The sequence below is a fragment of the Pipra filicauda genome, unplaced genomic scaffold (assembly GCF_003945595.2).
Source record: "Pipra filicauda isolate LSUMZ 115617 unplaced genomic scaffold, ASM394559v2 scaffold25_size4600443_pilon, whole genome shotgun sequence".
NCBI lineage: Eukaryota > Metazoa > Chordata > Aves > Passeriformes > Pipridae > Pipra > Pipra filicauda.
In genome coordinates, this window is record NW_024104376.1 from 1802451 (window position 1) to 1829883 (window position 27433).

General features: G+C 41.1%; 1 protein-coding gene across 2 annotated transcripts; it reads right to left on the minus strand.

Moving 5' to 3' along the window:
• Nucleotides 1-2839: 2839 nt before the first annotated feature.
• Nucleotides 2840-27433, minus strand: ANXA13 (annexin A13). Of its 2 annotated transcripts, XM_039382182.1 has the most exons (12): nt 27375-27389; nt 25632-25706; nt 13793-13871; nt 11470-11564; nt 9701-9871; nt 9097-9130; nt 8932-9011; nt 7620-7688; nt 7301-7402; nt 5286-5361; nt 4340-4452; nt 2990-3169 (listed from the first exon to the last, which is right to left on the minus strand). In XM_039382182.1, exons 1-12 carry the CDS (start codon nt 27387-27389, stop codon nt 3050-3052), a joined length of 1029 nt encoding a protein of 342 aa, XP_039238116.1. In that variant the 3' UTR covers nt 2990-3049. The 2 variants fall into 2 exon arrangements, with proteins under 2 accessions (XP_027582785.1, XP_039238116.1); XM_027726984.2 differs by lacking the exon at nt 25632-25706 and having other exon boundaries at nt 2840-3169; nt 27375-27433.

The window sequence follows — 27433 nt, forward strand, 5'->3', positions numbered from 1 at the left end:
AGATTACTAAGAAAATACAGCATGGATAGGGACCTTTCTATTTGATATGTATATCTGTCTCTCACCCAGCTGATAACACCATCAGGAGACCTAACTCCACATGTGCAGTCTGGTTTTGGACTTATCCTGGTACTTCCCACTGAAGCAGCTTCCCTGAGTCCTATCTGTGCTCAGCCAGAGCCGAGTGTGGATTTACTATTTGCTGCACTGGGAAAACAGTCCTTTGGCCCTGTCCTCTACTTCCCTGGCTGACATTTCAGGTTCACCGAAGGCAATGAAGCTCCCCAAGCTAGGAAGTAGCGAAGACCATGTCTGTTGTGAATGTGGGGAATTGATGGACGATCATACAGGGCAATAACAGGAAAACCTTTGTGTTACTTCAGGCACTTCCACACAGCACTGCCAGGAGTGCTCTCCTGCTTACAAATACCAAATTCCCCTAGCATCACAGGAAGATTGTGTTGGGAAGCCCCTGGGAACTCACCTAGTATAACCTCCTGCTCATAGCAGCACTAACATCAGTTACATTAGGTTGCTCGGGAACTTGTCCAGTTGAAGTTCTGAAATCTTGAAAGGTGGAGATTTCACAACCTCTCTGCATACCTGCTCCCGTATATCTGATAGGAATTTCCTTTGTTGCAATTGTGAATGCTGTCTCTCACCCATAGAAAAGTCTGCTCACTTCCTTCTGCTGCTGCTAGTTGCCAACTATCTGATCTTCTTCCTATTCTTTAAGTCCAGATATCTCTATGATCCTTCTCTCCCATTCCTCTGTAACTATTACATTATTAATTTTCTATTTAGCTGCTCAACAAACAGAATTCACTGAATGCCCTATCACCACAGCTGTCATTCTCACTGGTATGATATTTAGTGCTGAACTAAGGCTTATTTTAAGACTTGACTGAATCTGGGCATGGTTTTGTAGGCAAGGTAACAGGCTACATCTATAGATACTGGCCTTGAAATTGAAACTTGAATTTTGAACCCCTGACCTAACCTTATAGTTGCATATAAGTCTCCATGTTTTACAGCATTGGAGTTATAGAGCAACTTCCCAAGAGTCACTGCCATCACTATTTGTATTGTGTACAGATAGAAGATAAAGCATGTAATTCAATAATGACTTTGCCCAATATACGTGGGTGTGAATATGTGTGGGCTCTTGGCTTGGTTTCAGGCCAATCTCTAATTAAGGAGTAAAAGATTAGGATGAAAGCAATTGCAGTCTTCATTCTCTAGTCAGAATGACCTACTAGTGTTAATTAAAACAGTCTTCAGGCAAAAATATATTTGGCTGCCAAAGTTATGTGCTTCACATTAAATAAGGACATAGCTGGTTTAAAGAGTGCTGAGCTTCTAGAGGTTCCACAGAAACCACTCATATAGCTTGGGGCACTCTTGTTGGAATATTTAAAAACAAATCCTTTGCCCAAACCAGCTACTTCATGTGTGTTTCAGACACCTGTTGGCTTTTTCTTCAAACTACATCATTTGAGAACGGGTATCTGCCAGCTTATCTTGGACTGAACATACAATGTGACCTCTGGAGGATAAAATATCACTAGGAACACTGGACACCGAAGTAGATTATTCATCTACCCTTTCTATAGTTTCTGGTTACAAGAGACCCATGGCAACAGCAACAAGCAGATACGCAGATCTTACATTGCTCTGTTCTTTCTGGGTCTGAATGTTAAAATGTCTCTGATTAAAGGCATTTAGGCATTCAGATTCAGGATTTCTCCCAGATATTTTTAGGTGGCTAGAAATGTTTGCAAAGGAGCACAGGACTTTAAAATGCCAGAACATCCTGTTACACCTGTGTGACGCACCAATCATTGTTCTTCAAAGCCACCTGTCTTTCCCATCTCCCGTTTATATGGCCCCATCTTATAACTAGACAGCCATGTACTGCTGCTGTGACATTGATCCAAGTGGGGAGAAACAGGTCCAGTGCTTCAAAAATACTGTTTTCCATGGGAATTTGATGCCATCAGACATCCTGTCTCTGAGGATCTAGGTGTGAAAGACCCTTCTCATTGCAGAGTGGTACACTCAAAAGGGGGAAAGGGCCAGATACACAAAAAAATTCACAAGCCCATCTCCTTGACCAAAACTCTCACTCTCCTCTTCTTATTTGTTAGGTCCTGTCGTATTATTTTTCAACCACATCTTCTCTTATATATGATTATAGGATTTTAGGGTAATTCAGGAGGAAAGGGACCTCCAGTGGTCTATAGTTCAAGCTCCTGCTCAAAACAGGGTGAGCCATGAGATCAAACTAGGTTGCTAGGAGTTTTATCCAGTCAGATGTGGGAAATGTCCCAGGATGAAGACCATGCAGCTGTCCTATGGCCCATGTCTGCTGTTTTGGGAACAGTATTTCCCTGCCTGACAGATCTACCTCGTGAAAGCCCTATCTGTTTCCCTGCTGTTCTCCTGCACCATATCCCAGGAGGTGGCGCTGATGGGGACTGCAAGTCCTTATCTCCTTCATGGAAAAACTTAGGAGGTGACTATGCTGAAAGGGCAACTCACAGCCAGGGAAATCACTCTGGCCTTCCCTGTTGACAGCAGGATTTTAATCAGGTCCTGACTTAAATCCTTAATTCACAGCCTTCAGGTTGTTTAAAGAGCTGTGATAATGAGCTGAGAAGAAATTACTATCCATTTTCTCTTGGCAGGACTGTAACAGCATGACATGCCATCCATTGAATCGAGGAGAGAATAGGGATAATATTCAGAATGAGAGAAAGACAGAAAATCTACCCAGAAGAAACAATGACAGAAGATTCCTCCACATATGCAAACACAAAGAGGTCAATTTAGATCCATTTTTTTAAACATGTCTTTATTGCTTAAGGACATTTGGCAAGATAGCCATAACATAAACCTCACGTCCAACATTACTTGGCAACACATTTCCCAGTTGGAAAGAAAATAAATTGGATTTTTTCTTTGTGCTAATGCCACATTTTTTGGATGCTATTTTGGAAACTAATCAAGAGGTGGCTGCTCAGCATGCCTCTTCATTCTTGGTGGCTTTTTAGTGCAAAATTGCCAGGAGCAGCTTTCTGAAGTCCCCAGAGGTATCGGATCGGACAGCTTCAGCTAATGGCTTCTTGTACATTTGCTGGAACTTCTCCTTTATTGCTGGCAGGTCGCTCTGAGGAGACAAGAAGAGCTTCTTCAGAAGAGAAATGCATGCCTTGAGTAATATGCCCTGCTCCTACCAGGACCCTGGGGGTCTGATCCAAGGTCCACCACACCTGGTGGGAGGAGGACAGGAGAAAGCAGGAGGTCTAAAAATCTTGGAGGACTTTCAGCTTAACATTCAGATTTGAGGTAAGCTCACATCAGATGGTGTGGTGAGGGGATGCTAACTGAGAAGAGGGTCTGTGTGGAAAGCCATGCCAGGTGACTGGGGAATCTCTGCCCAGAGGTGCTGGCACAGTGTTGGTACTGGGAAAACACACACAGGTTGCTGTGATCTCCTGAGGCCATTCCATGGCGGCAAGCAGGGAAAGAGGGACTTCCAGGAGTATGGCTAAAAGAGCGTTTTAGTAATTTTCTAGTTACAACTAGGGGGGGAGAAGAAAACTCCTTGTCTTGAGATTTCCTGTGAAAAGGCACCTAGGGCACAGATCTGATCTCTGTCACTGCAGGTTTTAAATGTTATAATGATTGGGCTGTGTCTTAACAGAGAGAATACCCTGGAGCCTAATTTCTCACAGCATGGATCATTGGGAAATATGCTCTCCCTGTCCCTTTGAAAGGCTCCTCCTCTATGTCGACTGAAACAGACCTGAAGTTACAACCTACAGAGTTTACAAGGAAGACTTAAAGATTGTGCTTAAGATTTCAAATGTCTTGTGAAGTTTCGTGCTTTTTAAAATGACAGTTACCTCTTTTGGCTTTTTATTTTTCTTCCCTCCTCCCCATCTGTTTTTCCCAGCTGGAATCAGAGAAAATTGGCAGCATATGTTTATAAGCAATTCTCAGTTTGGGAACTGCTGCTTCATCATTACTTAACTAGGAATTTACTTTTATACATTCTGTTGGGGCCAGACCTCCCCATGGGTTAGTTTTAACCAGGTACAGTTCACTCCACTTGAAATTGCCTGCATGCTTCCTGGTTTAGTTCTTTTGAAAACAGAAATAGATTTAATATCAAAACTAGAGTCGCCTGAGTACAGAAGCAGAGTGTGACCACTGATGTCATTGGGCTGAAAAGGGTTTACTGAGCACATGATCTATCAGGACTCACTCCATACCCTCTACATTTGTATTTCTCCCAGAACTGATGTGAGGCACTACAGGATGCAGGATACCCTACCTCAGACCTGGTCACAAGGATGCGAATCAAGGTCTCTTCATCAGTCCCAGCTCCTTTCATCGACTTGTGCAGAAGTGTGGCAAAGTAACCTGGGCAGTCTTTGGCACAGCTAACTAGAGAAAACAGTAAGAGGCCTCATTATACTTGTGTATTTATAGTTTGTGATACATCTTCAAGCAGTAGTAAATAAATAAGGAAGAAATAAAGGAAACTCTCTAGGGTTTATGCTCAGACATATGAGCTGGCAGGGCTTTAGTTCTGAAACTGGTCCTCTATCAGTATGCAAGGAGAAATCTTGGAGTCGGAATGGGGACATACAATTTTTCCACAGGGAAAATGTGTTACACAGGGAGATCAGCACTGAGTACTCTGCCATTCCACAGTGAAAATGACATAAATGAGAACAAGCATTTTCCCCTCTGACGTTCCTCTTGCCCATCTATTCTTGGGGTAGCTGCTCACTCTGTAGATCACAGGGAGAAGATCCGGGAAATCCTAGATCCAGACGGATAACAGCAAAACCAGTAAGCCAACCAGAGACAGGGCACAGGTTTAAATATCAGTCACAGTCAACCCTAGTACTAAATTGCTGTTGAGGACCCTGTACATTTCTGTGGTTGGCCAGCACTCTTCTATGATGCCCAGGAATCTGCTGGAAATTAGCAGCAGCCCAGGTCTCAGGGGCAGCTTGGAGGCGGCTGTTCTCTGTTAGAGGGCAAATAATTTAGCTGTGGGGATAGAGAACCATCTGGCTGGTTATTTCTGAAACCAAGGAGTCCAAATCACTATTGAAAACTGCCTCTTCTTTTCCTGGCAGATATATCAGCTCAGTTTAGGGCTATCTCAATGGCTGTTGCCAAGCTGTACTCAGACCCCCAACAAGCAATGTCTGGTCATTGCAAGAACTAGAAAAGAAAGGTCTTGAAACTGTTTGTTTTTTTTTTACCAAGAGTCAGATAAGCCTTCTCCAAGTCTCCAGACGTTTCACTTTTAATGGATTCTTCTATGTCCTTCCCACACACCTACAAGGACAACAAAAAGGAGCCATAAGAGCTGCTGTCTGTACATGTCATCCCACTGCCATAAAACCAGCATCAGATTTGGGATCCAATGGAAAAAGGCCAATTCAGATCCTTTACAGTCTTTCCAGGGGAGTAATTCAAGGGCAAATGAAGTTCTTCTCTGGTGTAAGTGCTCACAGAGCCACTGGCACCAAGAGAGGGTCTATGCAGCTAGGCAAGGCACAGTGGTTAAGAGATGGATAACCTACATCAGTCGCATGTGTCAGGCAGCTTCTAGGACAAAGAAACTGCAGCTTCTTCTTGAGTGACCCCCGGTCAGGAGAAACTGAGCTTTGTGTAGCCACTCTGTCAAAGGCTCTGGATGGCTCCCACACAAATAAGATAATTTTTGGAGCTTTACCAGCTCTATGAAGTTTTGTTACTTATTGTCTTTGGCTTCCCAGGGAAAGTTTACAAGCACTGCAGTTGTCCCCAAGTTTTTGTATTATTCTTTAGGAAAGGGGAAAAGCAGACTACCACTTCAAAACAGAGTTTATCCTGACATTTATGAACTTCAGGAACCTCAAAGTCTTTTAATTTTCTCTGTTTTGCTTATCAGGATGGCCCTGCATGATTCAAGACTCCATTGAACTTTTAGGTCAGAGCTGGGACACCATGCATACAAGACAGCAAGGACACCTTCTGAGGATTTAGGTTAAAGTTTTGCAGGCAACCAACCTGGTTTAGATCTTGCCCTATTTATCTCTCTAACTGCAGAGGAGGACCGATTTTTGCATTACTCTAATCTTGGCCCACTTCTACTTCGAGTACAGCCAGGCAGGATGTGGTAAATTGGTTTGGGCAACCCAATCTGCCTGGCTTTAGGAATCAAAAAGCCAAGGTAGCTTGGCTATTGGAGCATTTAAATGAATCCTCAGGGTTTGGGCCACTCTGAGGGAGAGAGTATTAGTTTGTGACTGGGTTTGTTCTCCTGCCAGCAACAAACCAAAACTTGGATTAAGCTGCAAACATTTTCCCAACTATTGGTTCCTTATTATGCTGACACTGAAATATGGCCTTGACTGGAGCTTTTTTCATCTTCAGTGCCCAGGGTTACAGTTTTCTGATGAACTCTGAGTCATCCCAGGGAAGTTCAGGACTGTGAGCCAGAGGCTGGAGGGGGACTCTTTCCTAAGAATAAACATCACTGCTGAGCTTTCATCTCACTGCCAGGAGAAGGACCTTGGATCTCCCACGGCTTTTTCTTTCTGAGGTAATTTCCAGGCAAGATATCTCAGTGGAGGTCCAGGCCCAAGCATGTGTAAAATGCCTTGGTGGGTGACATCAGGAGAAGTACCAAACAGCCAGGATCCTGCTGCCTATTTTGCCTTATGTTCGGAGACAGAGGAAAGCACAGCAAAGCACCTGCACAGGCTGTCTGCCCAGCGTGGGCAGAGAGGAAGCTTCTGCTGTGCTTCTGCCCAACCAATATGAGGTGTGAAGTGTGGGGGTCAGGAGGAGAGACCTTGACAGGTTCTGCTTAGGAGAAGGAGAGGAAAAGACCAGAAAAGCAAAACCTTGCTTCAGGGCAGCAGTTTGTGAACCTGTCCCTTTGCTGCAGGAATAGGGATACCCACTGCCGTGCAGCTGTGGGAAGGAAACAACATTGTGACATTTATTTGGCTGGATGTTGTGTAGATTATGAAGGGGAATAGGTTCTTCAGTGGCAAAAGATTCAGCTTTTATCCATTATTTCTGTAAACTCAGGATATAGTTGTATAAAAATGTTTTCCAAAATTCTTAAAGCATTCAAGAAGTTATAAAATGACAAAGAATGGATTGTCCACTCTACACAGAATTATTTAGGTTGAAAAAGACCCTTCAGATCATTAAATGTCATTTTAGGGTCTGCACCTACATGACAGGCCCTATGCAACCCACATTGCAGAAGATAACTCACCTTTTCATAGGCTTGAAAAGTAGCTCTCAGTTGACTATAGCTCCTCTTTGCTAGGACCACATTGAAAGCCAGCTCCTCTGTCCCCCAACGGCCTTCTCCTGCCTTCAAAATCACATGTTATTTTTTTGAAGCACTTGTTTATTCACAGTAGAGACAAGAAGTCAGCCAGAGCCCTTGATCCACCAAGCTCCAGCCTGAGCCCTCCTTTCTCATGTCCTTACACTGTCATTGCTCCCATGCTTGGTGTGTTTAGTCATCCTGAGGCAGCCCTTGCTGCACAGCATGGGGCAAATGGGGATTTTTCCCCAAGTGCACTTACTTTATACAGATCTGAGGCATCTTGCTCAGCGAGCTCTGCATTGACCTGTTCGGTCTCATCTCGGGTTGCCTAGAGAAAAAGAGATGACAACAGAAAAAAACTAAACAAGTGCTGGTTACATATCTTAGTGGGAGGGAAGACGGTAGGCTTGTGGGCCTCACGAATACTTTGGTTATAGTTTTGCTGCCATCTGCTGACAAGTGCCTGGTGATGGGCACGGTGGGACTCGGTGCTGCTGCTTTGAACCATCCGTTCGTGTTCGCCACAGCCCCCGGTTTTGCTGACTTTTTGTTGCCTATGTGATAGGGTTTATCTCCTAGTTTTATTTGCTGTGTGCTTGGGCCCTAATGAGATTGCAAACGCTGATGTTTCTGGAGCAGGAAGGTTCCCAGCACTTGCAGTGAAGTGCAGACGGTTTTCACAGTGCTGGATATGCCCTAATAACTGCAAAATGTTTTCCTGACTAACCTATATACCCTAAGTGTTCGCCAGTACTGTAAAGCCTGGGAGAAAATATGAAGGATTGATCTATGAAAAAGAATATATGAATAATATGTATTTGCCACTCCTGAAAATATACTCCAGGAGATTGAAAAGAGCTGTATCAATACTTTCCAGAATGAGAATCTTAACTGTCATGTATTTAGTGATGTGACTGTTACATCTTTAAAGCTTCTTATATTTATCCAGTCTTTTCATTTCCCAGGGCTGTCAGATCTGACTGGCTACCACATTGCCTTTCTAGGTGTGATCCTATTTTTCTTTGTTATAGTGTGTCTTTATGAAGATACTGTTTTTTTGCTTTGTTTCATGAAACGGCTTTAAAATAAAGTGTGTTCTAATGGAAAATATGCTTTTTTGGTGAATGGAAAACTAACATAACAGCAATCTCTATCTTACTTGTTCTATATCTATCTGAATTCTAAAATACTTATCTGAGAGGGAAATAAGATTTTGCTGGTTTGGGGAAAAAATCAGCATAATGGGGGCATGACCTCAAATGAATATTCTAGCCATTACTCTGCTATACATAATAATAAAACAATACTGTTATTTTCAAAGTATCAAAATTTATAAAATTCCTTCTGGCTTTATAACTTCTGGCTATATATTAAAAAGCTCTAGATATAAAAGGCTCTTATACTGAAGAATGCCTCCTGTTTATTGTAATAACCTCATTATTATACTACGCATCATAACTACACTATTATAAATACCAGCTAGTACTTAATGATTACTTAGGGAAGACAGGATCAAAAAAAGGAAATATCTCTGTCAGGTAGCCACATAAAAGGAAAGCCCCCAGCCTTACCTCCAGCACCATGACTAATATCTTCCGAAAGGAGCCACTTGTGTCACTTTTAACGTCAGACTCTAGATCCCTATCAAACACTGGGAAGAAAAAAAATAAATCTATGAGGGCTCACCCAGCGATAAAAACTTTAAATGAAGATATCTGAAAGATAAAACTACTTACGCCGTTTGTAGGCCTCTTTTATGTTTACAATTTCCTGGACAAATTAAAAAAAAAAAAAAAAAGAAAAAGAAATATAAAAAAATTTTATTAATTAATAAATAAGCAAACAAAACACCAGCAAATCACTACCATGCCCATATTGTGTGAGGTGTAGCAACCATGGGGATGGGAGAAGCCATAGGTTCCCTGGTTCAGGACAGCACTTTGAGGGATACCTGACTCATGCAGGTGTTCCTCTGCTTTCCCCTGCATCTAGGTGAGAGCTAAAGGGCTTTTTCAGTAGGATTTCATTCCTATACCTCTGAACCACTAGAGCAGTGCCAAAGCTGCCTTTAACACATATCCAGGGATTTTTCTCTCATCAGTGTTGCCTCCGTGCCACCCACAGGAGATAGGAGTAGGACCAAGGAAGAAATTTAAATTATATTGCTCTTAACTCCTGCAGGAATTTCGGCTCTAGTGTGGCAATCTTATTACTGCAGCCATTGACAAGAGGCACTTTATCCGTGGAAGTTGGGCTGATCCCTCCTTCTCCTCCCAGGTGGATGCTCTTGGCGAGCTCTTTGCCCTGCTACCTAAGGAAGGTGACACACGGTGTCCCAACCTTGTTGTTTCGTGTGCAGAGAATCTCAATCAGCAGCGACTCATCCGTCCCAGCGCCCTTCATCGCCTTCCGGAGCTCTCGGGCCTCGTACTCGCAGGGCAGGTCCAGCAAAGCCAGCACAGCCTTTTCAAAATTCCCACTCAGGTCTCCCTTCAGGTCCTCTTCCATCTCCTGCAGGGACAGTCAGGAGGATTAGCACAAAAGCTGAGGTGGGATTAGAGGGTTTCTTTATTTTTTTGGGGGAATTTAATGATTTAAAAGCTTCTTCTATACCGCAAAGGGGCAAAAACATTAAAACAAGGCCTTAAAATACGCACTTTTTTTTTTTTGCAAAATAAGTTCCCTAAAAGTTTTGGTTTCAGATTGAATGAAATGATTGTCCCATCTTCAAATACCAGTCAATATCAGTCCAGTTTTTACTCTTATTTGTTTAAACAAATGCAAACTAGTGTTCTTAAAAGCTTAGCAGAAGTTTACACTGAAGCAAAACACAGAAGCTTCCTGCTTGGAAAAAGCTGCCACAGAAGGGATCAAACTTAGGAACCTTTTGGTTAAAACTAACTTATTGGAAAAAGCAACAAATTTTTGCAAAGTGCTTCAGTACCAAGCAATCAGCATTTTTTCCCATCCAAAAAAAAAAAAAAAATCAACCTTCTTGGATGTGATCTACTTAATTCAAAATTTAGAGACCTCGGAAAAGAACTAGCCAGTGTGTAAGCTGAGGATGCCTGCTGACAATGTATCTGCAGTTAACATTTCCTGTAGTATGAGAAGCACTTGACAAGTTCAGAACAATGAACAAGAAGTTATTAAATTCCCTCTTACACAACCCCAAGTGAACACGTGTTCAAGTCAGAGGCTGCCATCAATGCAGGCACCATGAACCCTGCAATTCCTGGAGAATCAGGAGAGTGAAATGGTACAACTTGTGTCTCCTTCCTGAGAGATTCATGATGCCCAGGCAAGGGAGAAGGGTTGATACGTGTTGATGTAACTGGGAAGTCTCAAGACATTTGCTCATTTCTGATGCTTACTTTTATTAATCCTCATTATAGAACTAAATCCATAGTAGTTATGGAATGAAAATCTATATCATGCTTGCTGTAAATTTTACATATAGAAGGCTTTCAGATTCAGTGCTGACTGTCTTATTGACAGTGATTAATGACTAATGAGCAAGCAGACCTTAGGAAAATACCAATTTAATAATGAGCTCTGCAGGATTCAGCTGTTTCCTGAAATAATATTATGGAAGGTTTAATTTTCTTGCACGCAAAATCATTAAGGCAGTCTATACTTCCTCCTGCAGAATTCAAGTGCCTAATGAGACTTCTTAGTTTTGCAACATGTTTTACTTCAAGACTGGAATAAAATATAATTGTACAAGATCAAATAGTTTCTTTGAATTTGCATCTGGTCTCAGTGGGACTCTGACTTAAAATTTCCCTTTTACATTAACTTTTTTTCTGAATGTGCTGAAGATGAGCACAAGCTGAAATATTTTGTATTTCAGCTATGAATTATTTTATAGCTCTCCCAACTTTGATTAAAATGCTCTAATCTGGTTAAGGCTGATTTCAAGAAGACTGAGGCATAAAATTAGAAATATAATCAGTATTTTAGGAGATAAAATAAATTGCTGAATCAGAAACTAACTGGTGTCCTCCTTAAATCTGCTGTGCCCTTGGTATTTTCAAAAGCAGAGGCCTATACCATGTATTTCTAGAGGTATGAGGTTTGAAGCAGAGAGACCATTTATTTCAAAATACCTTGCTATACAGAGCCTTGTACTTCTGTTTTATTTGTTGCCTCTGCTCCGATGTTCGACTTGACAAGACTTCAATAATTTTCTTTTCATCAGTTCCTGAAAAAGAAGTTGTGCATAGGAATTATTCTATCAGGAATCTAATGCAGAAGAAAGAAAATATGATCTCTAAAGAGAAAAGAAATTGCTGTACATATATCCCCACTGGCTCCACCCTTAGGATTTGTAACATCTAACATTCTTTTGAGGATAAATTTAACTTAGTCAGATACAATGTTCAGACCATAAAATAAAAATTCACCATCTCATGCTGTTCATATTTTATCAGAGAAATTGAGTCTTCAGTTTGAGAAGGTCAGACACTGCTCCTAAAATCAGGGTTATGCCAGTGCCCATAGGCATACATGTTTTTGGTGACAATACTTGTTTGAGTAGTCCCAAGGAATCAGTCATCAGATCCAGTTTAAGTGTGTGAACTGTTGTTCTGGCACAACAGAAGGAGGGGTGTGGGGTGAGAGGCTGGGGTAGATGAGGATGTCTTTGAATCAGCTTCATTAACCCACAGCCTGGATGTACAGCCTGTACAAAATCAGTTTTTGTTAAATGGAGTCAGGAAGAGGAGCCAGAACCAGCCTTGAAGGTCTGAGTCTGCTGAAGCTGCTTTGCTTGGCAAAAAGAGTGCAACGCACGGGATGCCCAGAGAGATGCAGCTGATGTGGTGCCCATCACACAGGGGAACTGAACATGCAGCACCCCTCCAGGAGAAAAGCCCTCAGTCAGCTTTGAGCTGTAACTTATGCAGTTGGTGGAAGAAGCTTACTAAAGGCAATGACCTTGTTCTTGTACTTTCCTTGTCCTCAGCCATATAAACAGATGTTTGAACTGAACAGAGCTTCTGGAAGGCATTCTGTTGCTAAAGAGACAGTCATGTTACCTGGATGTCCAAAAGACACAATAGAGCAGCTATTGCATTAACACAGGTGTCCTGGTGCACTTCCATTTAAGGGCCAGCAGCTTGACTCAGGCATTATTTCTTCAAGACAAGTATTGAAACGGAGAATTTGAATCAGGAGAGGCATATGACCCAGCATTGCCAAAATGCCTATAGCATGCAGAGAGTTTAGATAGCAGACCAAAGGCATCAAGCCATATGCCAGGTCTGCTGATGCACATCCTGCTGGTGGACACTGCCCCATGCTCTCCTTATGCTTTTCCATCTGTTGCACCCACCTACTGCACTTTGTGCTGTGCCTCAGTGTTTTGGGAGCAGGGACCAACAAGGGTGCCTGAGTAGCAACCAGTACAAAGGATAAAATTACAAATTATCCTGGCATTCAGCAACAGCTGATGCATTTTCATGCCTCATATCACCACCAGGTACAAGCAGGACAGCTTTTGCCAGTTGGACATATTGCCCAGTTCTTCCTGCTTAGAACTGAGGCAGAAGATATGGTCCAACTTTAGAAGGAAGTATACTCCTCTCTGACAATGTGGGGTTAAGCTCTCAGTTGGAGGAGAGCCCTCTGGGAACTGTCGTGAAGGGGCTCAATTGATAAGACAGGAAAAGTTCCTGAAATTCAGCACTTAAATAGCTGATTCTTAATCTCAGTGCTATACCAGGAAGAATTGCTTAAATACATGTTTACTCTGCAAAGACCTGGAATGAATTAATAACTTATTGATCTCATGTGCTGCCTGGCTGTTTATCCTCTACTGGACATTGTCACCTCTATGGACCTGAGGATGCCATGAAACGCTGTGCATTCCTCACTCACAGTGCACAGTCAGGCAGCTTACTTCAAACTACCTCAGAAGATGGTGGGAGCCAATATTTTTTGTTAAAAATCAGTGGTGCACGTTGAAAGAACTGTATATTCCTTTCAGTTGACAGAGTTGCAGTGGGCTCTGATGAACACACTGACGGTGGTGAAGATAGAGGTGGTGATGTTTTTTACTGGTTCCTTGAAAGCCTGGGAAAGGACATATAACCATGACCTAAATCTGCCCTGACTAGCAGGACCTCACGACTGTGATATCAATCTTGGCAGCATCATGTTCCTAGCACAGGGATATATATACAAATAGTATGTTTACCCCAATTCTCTAGAGCCAAGTAATTAACAAACTAGATCTTACCAGTCTTTGAGAAACAAGCTGGCTTCCCTTCCCTTTTACCTTCATGGGTGTGAATGTTCTTTGAGTCAGCAAGTGACAGAAAGCATAAAGATTACCTTAAACTCATTGGAACAGTTGTTTTGCCTTAAGTTAATGTACATGCTCTTTATAATATTAACTGCCCTTTGTACAAAACCCAAGAACTTTCTTACCTGCTCCTTTGCAGGCACTGTGTATTTTCTTGGCATCTCGCTCTGCATCAAAACCATGATGATGGTGTTTATGGCTTGACTAGAAAGACAGAGGCACAACAGACACATGGAAAACAATTTTGCATTAGAATGACAGCAGTTTGGACCTGGTTTTTGCTTGATCTTTGTTCACACCATCTAAACCTTGAAGTTCACACTGGGCTTTGACGAAATACTATACTTGTCACTAGGGCTCCTTGAATGGATCCACAAATAGCTGTCACCATGTGACACACAGTGCTGAACTTATATAACTTTGTTCTGCCAGTTCTGGTTAATTCAAATAATTAAGGGTAATAACTTCATATTAGGCATCTTCATGCCAGATCAAATATTATTTGCTTGTACCACTTTAACAACAGGCAAATACAAAAGTCTTGGCAGGTGCGTACAGAACCAGGCTCTGAACAAAAAGTGGTCCTGAAAACCTTTCTTTTGTTGATGCATTGATGCAAACAAGATAATTGGAGATATATGACATGCTAAAGCTGTTTTTTTTGTTGGGGGTTTTGTTTATTTATTTTTTTTTTTAATTATTTTTATTTATTTGTATTTTTATTATTTTGGAAAATTAGGACATGTGGCTACCTTCAGCTAAACCTGTTTGGGAAAATAACTCAAAGTCCACAGCCATAGCTGCAGTTTACAGCCTGACATATCAGTGTAAACAGAAAACTCTGTGTGCTTCTAATCTGACAAGCTGTGAATCACAAAGGTTGAAATGCTCCTATATCCTCTATTCTGCTGTTTCTCAGACAAGGGTAGAATTCTCTGAGACCACGAGGTCAGCAACAATTTCAACCACTGTAATATTATTAATCAGATCTCTTAAACGCCTAAACTCTAAAATAGTACTAAAATATAGGTCCTAGGCTCGGAAATCAAGGGAAACTATATATAGACCATGGACTCCAGGGGGTCTAAATGGGAACTGCAAGTGCTTTGGCATTTCTATTCAAATGGCAACATGAGGATCAGCCTACTTGCTTGGCAGGGCTGCCAGGCACTGGCACCACCACAGTTAATTAAGGGTTATGATACCCCAGGGCATGGCAGTCTGCTTTTAAGCCCTCCTGAAAATGTCACAGGCCTATTGAGGAGCAGAAGAGGTTAAATGGCTGATTAACCTCCTTGTCTTTGGAGATAGCACAGGGTAGAGACAATTTCTGAAAGACATTAGGCACAACATCATTCAGCTTGTGGGATAAAGAGAATTTAGCCATGTGGCTGTGGGCCATGGTCTGCCATGTGCCCATCTGGCCAGAAAACGTGTTTTATTTACAAGTATAGATACAGCCTGAAAGTCTGTTTATTGGCATTCTGAAAAAGCTTCATGCTGTCATCTTCTAGCTCTGGTGAAAGAGCTACAACTCTGGCTAAAGGGGTCCTCCCTCAGGGTCAGTTCTCAAGGAGAAAACCCAAATCCAGTCCCTACACTGCTTTACTGATCTACCTTTGTGATAGACTAAAGGCCATTTGGGTACCTGGCTTTTCCAGTGCAGTGAGTAGCTGGGATACAACTTACTGCTGTAGTGCAGCCATCTCACTGAAACTGAAAGTTATTTTTACAACTACAACAATTAGTAAGGTACAACAACAATAAAATAATTTCTCTTCATCTCTACAGCACAAGCTAACACTTTAATTCCCACATCATTGTGATAAATATTGTTTTTAAAGATGTATCCTACTGTATGGTCATACGCAAGCTTCTTTAAACCTTTCAAACAACATGGAAATAAGATGCTTATAAGTAATCCATAATTTCTAATGGGAGATTTTATTTAACAGTCTTCAAATTTCCCAGGAAACTGGTCAAAATGGAAAGGGAAAACCACAAAGTTAGAAAAGAGATGCACCGATTAGTATCCAAAATTAATTGCATTCACACTTTTCTGTGATGTTAGGGTGTAGGTGCTTCTCCTCTGGTGGCATCATGTACAAAATATATGTACTAGCAGGCTGAGAGAGATGGGTTGTACAGCCTGGAGCAGAAAAGGCTCCAGGGAGATATCATTATTTTGGCTCTGTAGTGTCAATATGCTTATGGTTGGTCTTGCTGTCTGTGTTAGGCAGCCACTTCTGAAGTTATTCTAGAGTTGTTTGCAAAGAGTTTCTTTGTAAGCGTAAGGACCAAGGGAGTAGCTGAAAAATCAGAAAAAAAGGGAAAGTTCTGTGGCACAAAAGTGCTAACACATTAAATGTAGACATTTGACTACTTTGCAATTATCCAAGTGCTATTCTAATTTATATACTCTGAGATTCACTCCATCAATATGAGGGGAGAACTGTTGCTTCACATTCACTGCCTCCTGACCTGGGGCAGGAGATGCACTGGTGAGAAGAAAGAGACTTCATCTGGCATTCACTCCCACTTTTCAGTCATTCAACCTGGACAGAAACACCTATACAAACACTGAAAGGCAAGAGCTGGTTTGTACTGCCTTGCCTTGCCCCTCAGCAAGTGCTGGGCTGTGGGAATTGCCCTTATCATGCCAGTGCTGTTGCCGCTGCAGCTCCCACTGCTCAAACCCTACCACAGATGCACCTGGTCCTGGTAATGTCATGGCAGGACGCTGAGAGAGTGGTTTGCTCTCTTATGTCTTGATGGCTGGTCAGTTATCCTCAGGTTGATGAGTCCCTAACTCCTGGGTACAACCTGTCATTGTAGGTGTTGTGTTTGTGTGTAGCACCGGTGAAGCAGGCAGGAAAACGGTAACACCAGAGACTGAAATAATATTGTAGGTTTATGAGGATTCATACAGATATATATACATAAACATTTCAAGGGAAAAATCATGCGGAAGGGAAGGAAGGCCTGTTTCTTAATGATGTTCAGGACATGTTTGTTTTAAAGCACCAGAGGAATTTACTGAGTAAGCTCTGCTAAAGCCTCTGTCTTCAAATAAATCACGGAAGGACATTAAGTGGTGTGCCTGGGGGTTACCATTCTTATAGTACTGTGTGTAATACTAGCATCAGCTGTATAGACAGGAAATCCGATACTCTGGGTAAGTGACTGTCAGGGCCAATGCCTGGGTCACTGAAAAGCCCTGGCTAATATCCACTACTTGCTGAGTCCTGGCCTTGACCTTGCCCACTGACGTATTGTTCCCAAGCAGGAGAGGGAGAGCGGTTTCAAAACTGTACTACTTCTTACCCTGTGGATTTTGACAGGTGGATTTTCCTGTAAGGGATACATGGGAAAATAAATCAATGTTTAATACCATTTGTAACTTGTAGGCATTTTTCTTTTAAAAACATGGGCAGAATCACTTTAGTATAGTTCTTGTTTTAGAGTTAGGATCTTAGATTAGATTTGAGCGTTTACTGACTTAAAATTGTTCTAGCAATTTTGGTGATAGCATGACATGGAGTCTGAAATATCAGGTGGACAGTCTGAACACAGACTTTGCAGCTGGACACAGGATGTAAGAGAACCTGCTTTCAAAAATCAGTCCGGCTCCATCTACTAATTTAATTTTCTTCTCATTTCTCTCCAATAGTTCTATATTAATTAGTGCAACCAGAGTTCTGTTGGTAAGAAATCTTTTCACTTCCAGCATAGCTGTATTTATGGCCTGTGTCAAGGCTTGTTTTAACCTGAGTAGTTTTTGCCTCACTCAAGCATATTTTAGACAATAATCCTTTTCCCTTGAAACTTTGGCTAGAATTGCCATAGATTTATTTCTATTAAACTGAACAGATTATAGCTGACCTAAAACTAACACTTCTAACTTGTAAAGCACATCAAGTAGTTTTTCTACATTTCACTTTAAGGAGCTGTAAGATGAGTTTATAGTCGAAGATGGTCTAAAATGCTTAGAGAAGCATTTGGAGATTTTTCTTTGATGTTTTAGCATGTGGAGTCCTTATGGAGCACAAAGAAACTGTTTAACAAAAAGGTCAGCAAACCCAAGAAAGACAGAGGAGTGGAGGGCAGGACTGAACTCTGATGGATTCAAGGCATCAGTATTTCAAATTGGTAGGATACTGCAATACATTGCAGACATTTCTGAAAACAAAATCTAATATCTTCCTCGAGCAAAAGGCAACAAACCTTGCAGTAGATGCTCATCTGTCAGTAGACAAGAACAGAAGAAATGCTATCATGAACATGCCAGGTAACTTCCCATACTGCAAAAGAGAGACAATGTGCCCTCTCTGAAAACAGCTGATAATGCAGCTTGAAAAATCAAAGCTATTTTTCCAGTTCCATCATCTCATGCAGGTGCCAAAAGCACGCTCAGGAACACAGATTTATGGAGGAGTACTCTCAGAACAATGGAAAGAGCAGCTGCTCGGGATGCTGGTCACCTACTGCAGCTCTAACACAGATCAGAACTGATAATGTACATGGATATATGCAGATGCAGACCCTTACAAGAAAATCACTAGCAAGAGCCAGCAGGAATGTGACTGCTGACCAGAACAGTCAAGATGCGGCTTAAGTAGCTTTGGGCAAAGCTCTAAAAAGGGCTGGATTTATCCAGGCGTGTTGAGTGCCTACCCCTGCTCTTTATTTTTGCCAGGTCCATTTTATGTGCTTTATTTAGTGGATGTCTAACTTCAAGCTTCTCTTTTGCTGCTGTTTTCTTTCTTTTTTTTTTTCTAACAGAAATAAAAATTAAATTTCACAGAAAGGGCAGACTGACCCAGCCATGCTCTTTACAGCATTAACTCATGCACTTGAGTGGGGTCTGGAATAAAATTCTGGGCAGTATTCAGTTGTCTAAACATAGGTCTCTGGTGCTGTTAGAGATGTCCCAGGGTAAGCTGCCTGCTGCCCATCAGACATGACTGGTCTCCTGGGGGCCTGCACCCATGAACGCGGTGTGGATGTTTCACATACCTGAAAGCATCACCAGTGGATACTGGAGGTGGGCTACACAATCACACCAGAGTTTTTCCAGACATTTTCTTATGCTTCACATATATTTAATTATGTTCACAAAAATGCATTGGAGAAAAATGAGGTTTTAAAAAGAATGACATAAACTAGTTCTATGTGCAACAATCTGAGCTTTCCTCTCTACCAAGTAGGCGAGCACCAGCAGCCCCTCTGCCTGGTTTCCTACAGATTTACATCTCCTGACTGGCTCATTTTGGTGCCTTTACCACCTACTGCAGCTGAACCAATTCCTGTGATGGACACAGGCATAATGGCCTATCACTGTGTGGATTCTTTGGTGTCTTATAAGGGTTGAGCTCATGGCTCGGTCTTTTGTTCAGGGGATTTCTAATATAGTCTCTCTCTTAAGATTTTCAAGAAACGTAACAAGCACTATTAGTTTTGAGATTAACAACCTGCTGGTAAATTAATCTAAAATTATCCAGTGGATTCAAGTGTTTTTAGCTAGGGTGACAGATACATACATACTGCATTCCTCTACATCCTCTTGCATTCTGTTTCTTCAGGAAGCCAACTCCCAAACAATCCATAATGTCCAAAGGTAAGGACAGGAACACCAGAAAACCAAATAGACAAGTCAGAACAATTGAAACCCCATCACAGATAGGAAGCTATGGAACCTGTTGAGATTTCTCGGTTCTCACTATGCACAGTCATTGAGTCACCAGTTCAAAGACCTTCAAGGAGTCCAGTCTCACGCTAATGAACCAGTTCTCTTCCAGCTTAGCACAGCTAGAGCTGTCAGGATTGGTTTAGGCAGAGCTGATCTTGCTGTAGGCAATGGATAAGTGACCTGACACCTCAAGGTGCCTTCCAGTTCTATGATTTTCTGTCTTTCTCTTTTGTGTGGAGAGGAAAAATTTGTTTTCTCTGTCTACCAGGAAATATCCCAAACCATGTAGTCGCCTTGGTAGCATAAGAAACAACAATACCAGGGTGTGCACCTCATTAGTTAAACTGTACCTAATACACTAGGATCACAGAAGACAGCTTCTGGCAAATCAACACCTACATGATTAATTTTTTATCAACACACACATATCCAAGATTAATTATTTATCCTGGCAGAAGTCTTTAATGAGCTATAATGCAACTGGAATCCAAGATTAACTAGACTAACAGTAATGGATGGGGGAAAAAAGGACATGTTGTCTTAGATCTTATGATTAAAACCTTCTAGTACATCACACATTGTCAGGATAACATCCTGTTAGCAGAACAAACTCTGAACTCCCACCAAAAACTATATTCTTAATGACAGCCCAAACCTCATCATTCATTTCAAGCATTTCTATCTGTTAAGAATAAAACACAAGAACAAACATGGGAGTAGGCTGCTGTATTTTAATTCTGATCTACTGTTATAGATGGACTGAAAACCTAATGCTTTGTACTTCATCAATAGTCTGAGTTACTAAGACAGATGTTGCCAGTCGTAAAGATTTTTTTTGCCCTATCACAGTGGTACCTTGGGCCCCTTTGACCTGGGTCAATTTTTCTGGATCACAGCAGAAGGTATGAGCACAACCAACTCAAACTATTCTATGATTCTATAAAAGTCACAGCCTTCTACCACTAGATAAGGTGTATTATTCTTAAATAAAAATAATAATGACACCTTATTAAAAACCTTTGCATTCCAGTAGAAAGTATATCTTCCCCTTGTGTCAGCTAACAATGCAGTTGAGACTGGAATCAACACCAAGAGAGAGGAGGACAAGCCAGTTCAGTGGTAGCATCCAGCCTGCCTGACAAGCAACATCTGCCTCACCCATGGCAAAGAGCCTGGAGAAACATATCACACATCTCAGAGCTGTGGATGAGAGAGCTCTCTGAGTCAGCAGGCAGAAGATCGCTCCTCTGCCAGGAGCCTCCAGCTTTGCCATGGGATGGATGAGGGCCTTGGTGCCTCGTGATCTGTGGTGCCTCGTGATCATGTTAGCCAGCTTGGTGTGGGGCTGCAAACTTTCCTGGGGGATAAAAGGTTGGCCTGCTCAGAAAGCTCCAGACCACCAACCAGAAAGGGCAGAAAAGCAGATAAAACTCATTTCATTTCAGTGTGAGGGTGCTCCCATAAGAAAAACTTTCAAATATTAGAGCTCTTTAACATAGCGGAAAAGCAAAAAAACCAAAATTAATTGCTGGTAGGCAGAGTCAGGTCTCATCTAACTGGGAAAGGCCATTCAGAGTGAGGATATCTCATCATTAGTGGATGGTGTGCTCACCATCTCCTATCATCCTTGCATCAGAGTAAGAGGTTCTTCTGTAAGCTCTCTCTTCAGTAAAATTCAAATAATTGGGCTCAATTATTCAGGTAGGAATTTATGTGAAATGTGAAAGCTTTTAGTACACAGGTGAGAGCGTACATATTGAGTCTTGTGTTGTGTCTGGAAAACCCATCTCACACTGGGGTGAGTTGTGGGAGGGGGGCTTAAACTCGGAAATTGGATTTTATGAGTCTCAAACCATGACAATGGGCACTAACATTTAAAACCAAACAGAAGCAAGCAGCTGCAGCACGTTGCAGCAGGGCAATATCAGAAAGCACCAGGGCTTGTGCTGTGGTAATAAAGAGGCGGGGTTGACAAACACCTTTTTGACTTATCAATTAGCAGGTGCTACCTTGAGACAACATGTGTCTTTTTGACCACAAGGTTCCTTCTTCTCCTAGTTTGTAAAACATACCTGTCATTTTTGTCCTGTCATTTTTTTTTGTTCGAGCATTTTTCTCAACCACGTTTTTGTCAACCACAATATGCAACTGGAAAATTGCCATCTGCCTCCTTGCCTGCTCAGAGAAGGGTATCAGTCTCTCCGAATGCCATCCACCATCTGCCGGCCAGGCTGTCACTTTCCCAAATCCTTGCAGCTGTTTTATGTCTAACAGCTGTATGACAGCAACATCCTGGCTTGTTCCTCACAGTCTATTTGTTATAAAGATCAAAACAATTTCTATATGAATCTATACTGGACGATACAATATATGTAAGTCTTATGGATTAAACTTCATTACTCAACAGCCTTTGCAATGACTCTCTGACTCTTTCCAAACCGAGAAGTGCAAACCCTGTTTTCTATATCTGAGACTAAACCTACAGTGACAATGAGATCCTAATAGAATTAATCACATTTACTTTTTCCTATTACAAGTAGCAACAGTGAAGGTAATGCTTTGACAGTTAAACTGCAAAATTAAAACCATCTTTCTCCTACAATGTCCCTCCTGTTTCTAGTAGTTGTTAATATATCATCTCATAATACTTGATGACTAATTTTTTATCCAATTTATTCATGCTCATCACCATGACAGAGAAGTCCACAATTAAGAGAAAAAAATAAGTTTGGGGTGGTTCTCTCATGGCTGAATTTTATACTGTCCAGTTTTAAATGCTTCCAAACATTTCTGTAGCTGGTAGAATACCTTAATACGGAGTACTTTTAAAATCAGAGTTAGCTACCAGGGCACCATGCAGTGGGAATGCCAATGTTTCAAAATTGCAGCTTTTATTTCTAGAGGGTTCAAGCCAGATACTTAAATACAGATACCTTTGAGATGTGTGAGCACACCCAGCACCTGCATGGGGCTGGCAGAGGGGACATGGGGCGGACAAGGACCTGACTCACCTGGTGGAGCAGCTGAAGCCAAGGCAGGAAAGGATGCTAGAAATCTTCAAAGACACCATGCCTATGGATAGTCATGATTCATGCCTCACATCACTTCCTTTTAATACTTACCTTGCAAATGGAAGCCATAAAAAAAGCAAACAAATGGCTTTATTCACCTTGGACAAATCTAGTATTTCAAGTCTCTGTTATGCTGGGGCAGACTTGTCTACTATTATTTTATTGACCATAATACCTGGTTGGGAAACACTTGGAAACTGGCATATTTTGGCTCTTTTTCAGCTGAGATACCAAATCCCTGGCTCAAGTGTTCTTATGTCTTACTAAAAATTTTACACTCATTACTTTAACTAAGACTTGTGATGAGTTCTGGTAGGTTAACCTTGATGAAACTGAAGTAAATTCTTGTGTATGCCAGGGTGAAAGCTAACATGACTTAAGTATACCTAGAGAGGGCTGAAATACTTGGGCACAATCTTTGGGAAGATCATACTGACTCTTTCATGTATTTTAAAGCTCAATTATTTACAAGGAGAATAACTTGAAGGATGTTGCACCCCATCAGGGAAGCCCCAAGATGACATGCTTCTCCCCTTGGCCCTTTATTGTTTCTAAAATATTCCTCTGCAACATACATTACCTAAACACCATCTATATATTCATAGACACATGAAGGGCTGTTACTATGCAGATATGTATGTTTAGTGTCCAAAAAAGCAACTGTGCTCATGAAACTTGGAGATTTCTGTGTCTAACAACTTTCTACATCACAGGAAGGAGGTGGAGGAAGTTTCAAGATACATTTAGGTCAGCTGAGTCACCTAAAGCAGCAGTAATCGATCCATTGCTTCAGCCAGTAGTCATAGTTAACATAAAGGCAGAGTAATTTTTCTGGATAGCAACTGTTGAAAATTTTATATTATTTTGAAAATGGCTGAGTTCTTGTTTGACATAAGTAGCTAGAACTGTTGGGCTGCAAGTTGAACCTTATCTAAACCATATGGCTGTGTTGTTTAAGTCAAAGATGGATTATAGTGGAACCTAGAGGTGATAATCTGATCATTCATAATAGTAAAGATGGATTGTAGTGAAACTTGAACAACCTGGACATTAATAATAGTTAGAATATACAAACCTAGCAGCTTAAATATTACTGAAAAATTAATAGCTGGAGTGGACAGCCACAGATTGTGGTATATGAGCTGTACCAACCATATTACAACATGGATTACAGAACTGACCAAAACCAATATGAAGATGACCATGTGGCAACCACCTGGTAATGAAACAGTGAACCAATAAAGAGGGACAAGACCCCAGACCACTGGTCTGGACTATTGCATGAGGAATGGGGAGTTTAGATTGTGAGGGTTTAATTGCCCAATGGGTTTCTTTGTTCAGGGTCCCTCTTTTGAGGCTTCTAAGCTTGAGCTACCAGATATCATAACTGATTTGTGCCAATAAACCTATCCAGTGGAGATGAGAGTCTAGTGACAAAAATTTCCTAAACAGTAACAACAGAACTTAGTAGAGTATACTAAAACTGTTGTATATGGAGAAGAGCATTAGAGTCCAGATACTTTGGAATTTTTTATATTTTTGTAAAATATAATTCCTTGACCTATTTACATCATGTAAAACGCAAATGTAATGACTGATATTTCAGATGGGTTCTTTTTTTTTTTTTTTTGCCACAAATGCATCATAATTTTTCATGTGTAGATGCCTGTTAACACCTACTACAGCAGCATTCACAGGACAGCCTCAGACCTAAAAGGAGCAGCAAATATCCTGGGTAAAAAGGGACCATGGGAATGAAAAGAATCTGCCACAGCTCTTCCCCAGTGCTGAGTGGCTGAACAAGAAGTTATTTCTGTCTTCTGCTGACTGTGGGCTTATGGCCAGGGACCAAACAAGAATCGACTGTCACTGAACACTGGTCTGCCAGGGGAAGCAACAAAGAGCAATTGTTGAGCTTCGTGATGAGATAATAAAATCACGCTGTGGTAATAATTGTACTAAGGAAACATTTCTACAAGGGCAGTTATGTCCATAGGCAACAGAGAAGTCCCTGTGATGTTTGTGACCTTATGCCCAAGAGGACTCCTTGGGCAAATATGTTCTCCATGTTATACTTACTTTTTTACCTTAAAGTTCTCAAACTACAACAACCTGCCATCCCCTTCACATATTACAGAGCCCTCCCTGGCAGAAGGTTTAGGTTGCTTTAGTGAGAAGATGAAACTCAAGGGTATGCCAGAGAATCTCTAAAAATGGCTAAACTAAAACCAAAGAACTCACCTTCCCCAGACTAACTAAAATCACAGAATAATGCATAAAGAGTCTTCATGTATTTTTGAGAGACAGAAGGTTAAAAAAAATTGCACCATTTCACATAAGTAAAAATCCACCAAATTTTCCAAATCATATTATAAAAAACCATTGCTGCTATTCCCAAAATGTCCCCAAAGCGTCCTCCTTATAGCAGAGCAGCAACCCAGATTTTCAGGTGGATTGACTTTTAATATTAAGGACAGCAGAAGCATAGATAAGCTTAATGCAAGACTGAAAATAAATAAAATAATTAGAGAACTTAAATCTCTAGGGATGTGCCATCCAAAACACTGCTTGATTGTAGAAAAAAGAACCAGACAGTTCAGAGATCAAAAAGGATTTGGAACTGTGCAGATTTTGAGCTATAATGTTGCATTAGGTGCAGTTGGGAACTCGGCTTCTAAGAGTTGGTGTTGGCTGGAAAATTTTTACTGAAAGCATTTTTTTCAGTCAAATTTGATTTTTTGTTCAAATTAACATGTTCAGGAAGATGCTAATTGTGATGAAAGCTCCATTTTAAAATGACATAGCTGAAAAGTTCCATTTTAACATCCACATAGTGGAACATTTCACTGAAGAATGCTTAGCTTTCAATGAAAACTTCATTTAATAATGACATTACAAAAAAAAGAAGTTTTAAAACCTAAATCCATTTAAGCAAGTAAAATATCTCATTTGATATAGTTGATCAATTTTATATTTCTTGCAGCAGAAGCTATTGATAAGAATTTCACTTCTGAAATTTCAAAGCAGATGAAAGTTTGGAGAGATGTTATTCAACAGAATGAAACAACCCATTTTTACCCAGCCAGTAGTGCCAGTATTGACCACAAAAGAGGAGCTACCCCTGTGCATTGCAGTGCCTCCCAAAGCCACCATAATCCAACAGCAACAGGTGCCCCTTTCATCCTTCATAAAAAAAGTGCTTACTGGCTCATCTGCTGACAAACTGGTGGTCCCTATGGCTGGTTTTCGTATATCCTCTGTGAGTTTGTAAGACTTGCTCTGGAGGTTTAGAAAACACAATGCATAAGACACTCATGAGCCTACGGTTGCAAAACATGAGATTAGGAGAAAGAACAAACTGCAGCTGAAAACTCTTATTTTATTTTCAGGCTGTTCCAGAAGTGGTTCTCTGACACGGATGCAGGTAGTTCTCCAAGATTACCTGTAACATCCTAGTAACAACTGAATGGTGCAATTCCCAGATGAGTCATGGGATTCTCTTTCAACATGGGCTCACACGTCTTCCCAACGTAGCCTACAGCACAATTCTGTTGTACTGCACCCACACCCAAGGCTACCTAGTCCAGCACGGAGCTCATACACCTGCTGAATCTGCCTGAGATGCAGTGCTGTGATCACTCCTACCACAGATAGACCCTGGCTGGCTAGTTTAAACCTGAATTGAGTACACTTGCTCTACACTGCATTCAGTGTACATTCAGTCCATTGAAAGGCTCTCCAGGGCCAGGACCCTCAGGAGACACCTGCCAACAACCCTGTGAAGTGTGATTACGTGGGCACCTGGGGCCTCGCCTTGTTTCCTATGCACTGGTAGGTTGCTAAACTGCTCCCTTCTCTCCCCTTATCCAAACAGCCAGTCAGTAAAAAGATGGTGTCAAGATGGGACCATCCACCCATTCACAGGGAGACAAAAGCTCCTTGGATTAGTAACTGGAGCTTTGTGCAAATGGTATATATGGGTTCTCTTGCTCAGTCCACCAAAGAAAATGTCCTGCAGAACTGGTCCACAAGCACCAGATCCTCGGCATCTTTCAAGGCCTTGCTGACTTTGAATTAAAAAATAGTCACATGACAAAGTATTATAAATCTTAGAGAAACTAATGTCACATTAGCCTGTATCAGCAATTAGGCTGTATTCTATTGATATAAACTGTAAAATTACAGGTTTTCAGCATTCAAGGAGAAAATGCATTGCTGACTAAATATTGCTTTTAACCATTGGTTTTAAAATTGGAGTTAAAACCCCTCAGCTTATTCAGCACAAGCTACTTAACTTTCCGAGGGACCAATCATTCACTGCTATCACACACAAGCTTTTGACAATCATGTTTTTTTGAGGTTAAATGTCATTATTCAGACCACAAATGTTAGCCAATATTGTCTCAGTCATAATTCATATAGTAATTTAATGTAATAAATCCTGACACCTGGATTTTAATCAGGCCCTTCTGCAAGCACCACACTTTGAGATTACTCCTGTCCCTACTGTTCTGTGATAAACAGCCAGATTTTCAAAGTATTGGCCTTTGGGACAGGAATGTTTTCATATTTCTTTAAGGAATTATTTTAGCATTCAAAATGTTCCAATACAAATTTTCTAAACTAACTAAAATTTGTTTTCCCATGACATCCGACACATCACTTCTTTTTATCAAAATGAGTGTGCTGCCCTGTTTAACTAAGCCACAAGGAACATTAAAACACTTAGGACCTGTGTGTTATAATAATTTCATTATTCGTGTACTGCAATGAAGCAACGTTACCAGCTACACACAAGTTTACCACACAAACTTAAAGCTGAGGTTTTAACTTTTGAGGTTAAATCTTCACTTGCAGCTGTATTAATGCCATTTAAAGTGAAAATTGACAAAAATAAACCCAGGAAATTGTTGCATTCTTGACAATCCAAATTAAATAACTACTTACATGTGAACTGCCCATTTTTACTTAGCCTGAATATGGAAGATGCAACTCGTCTGCTCTTC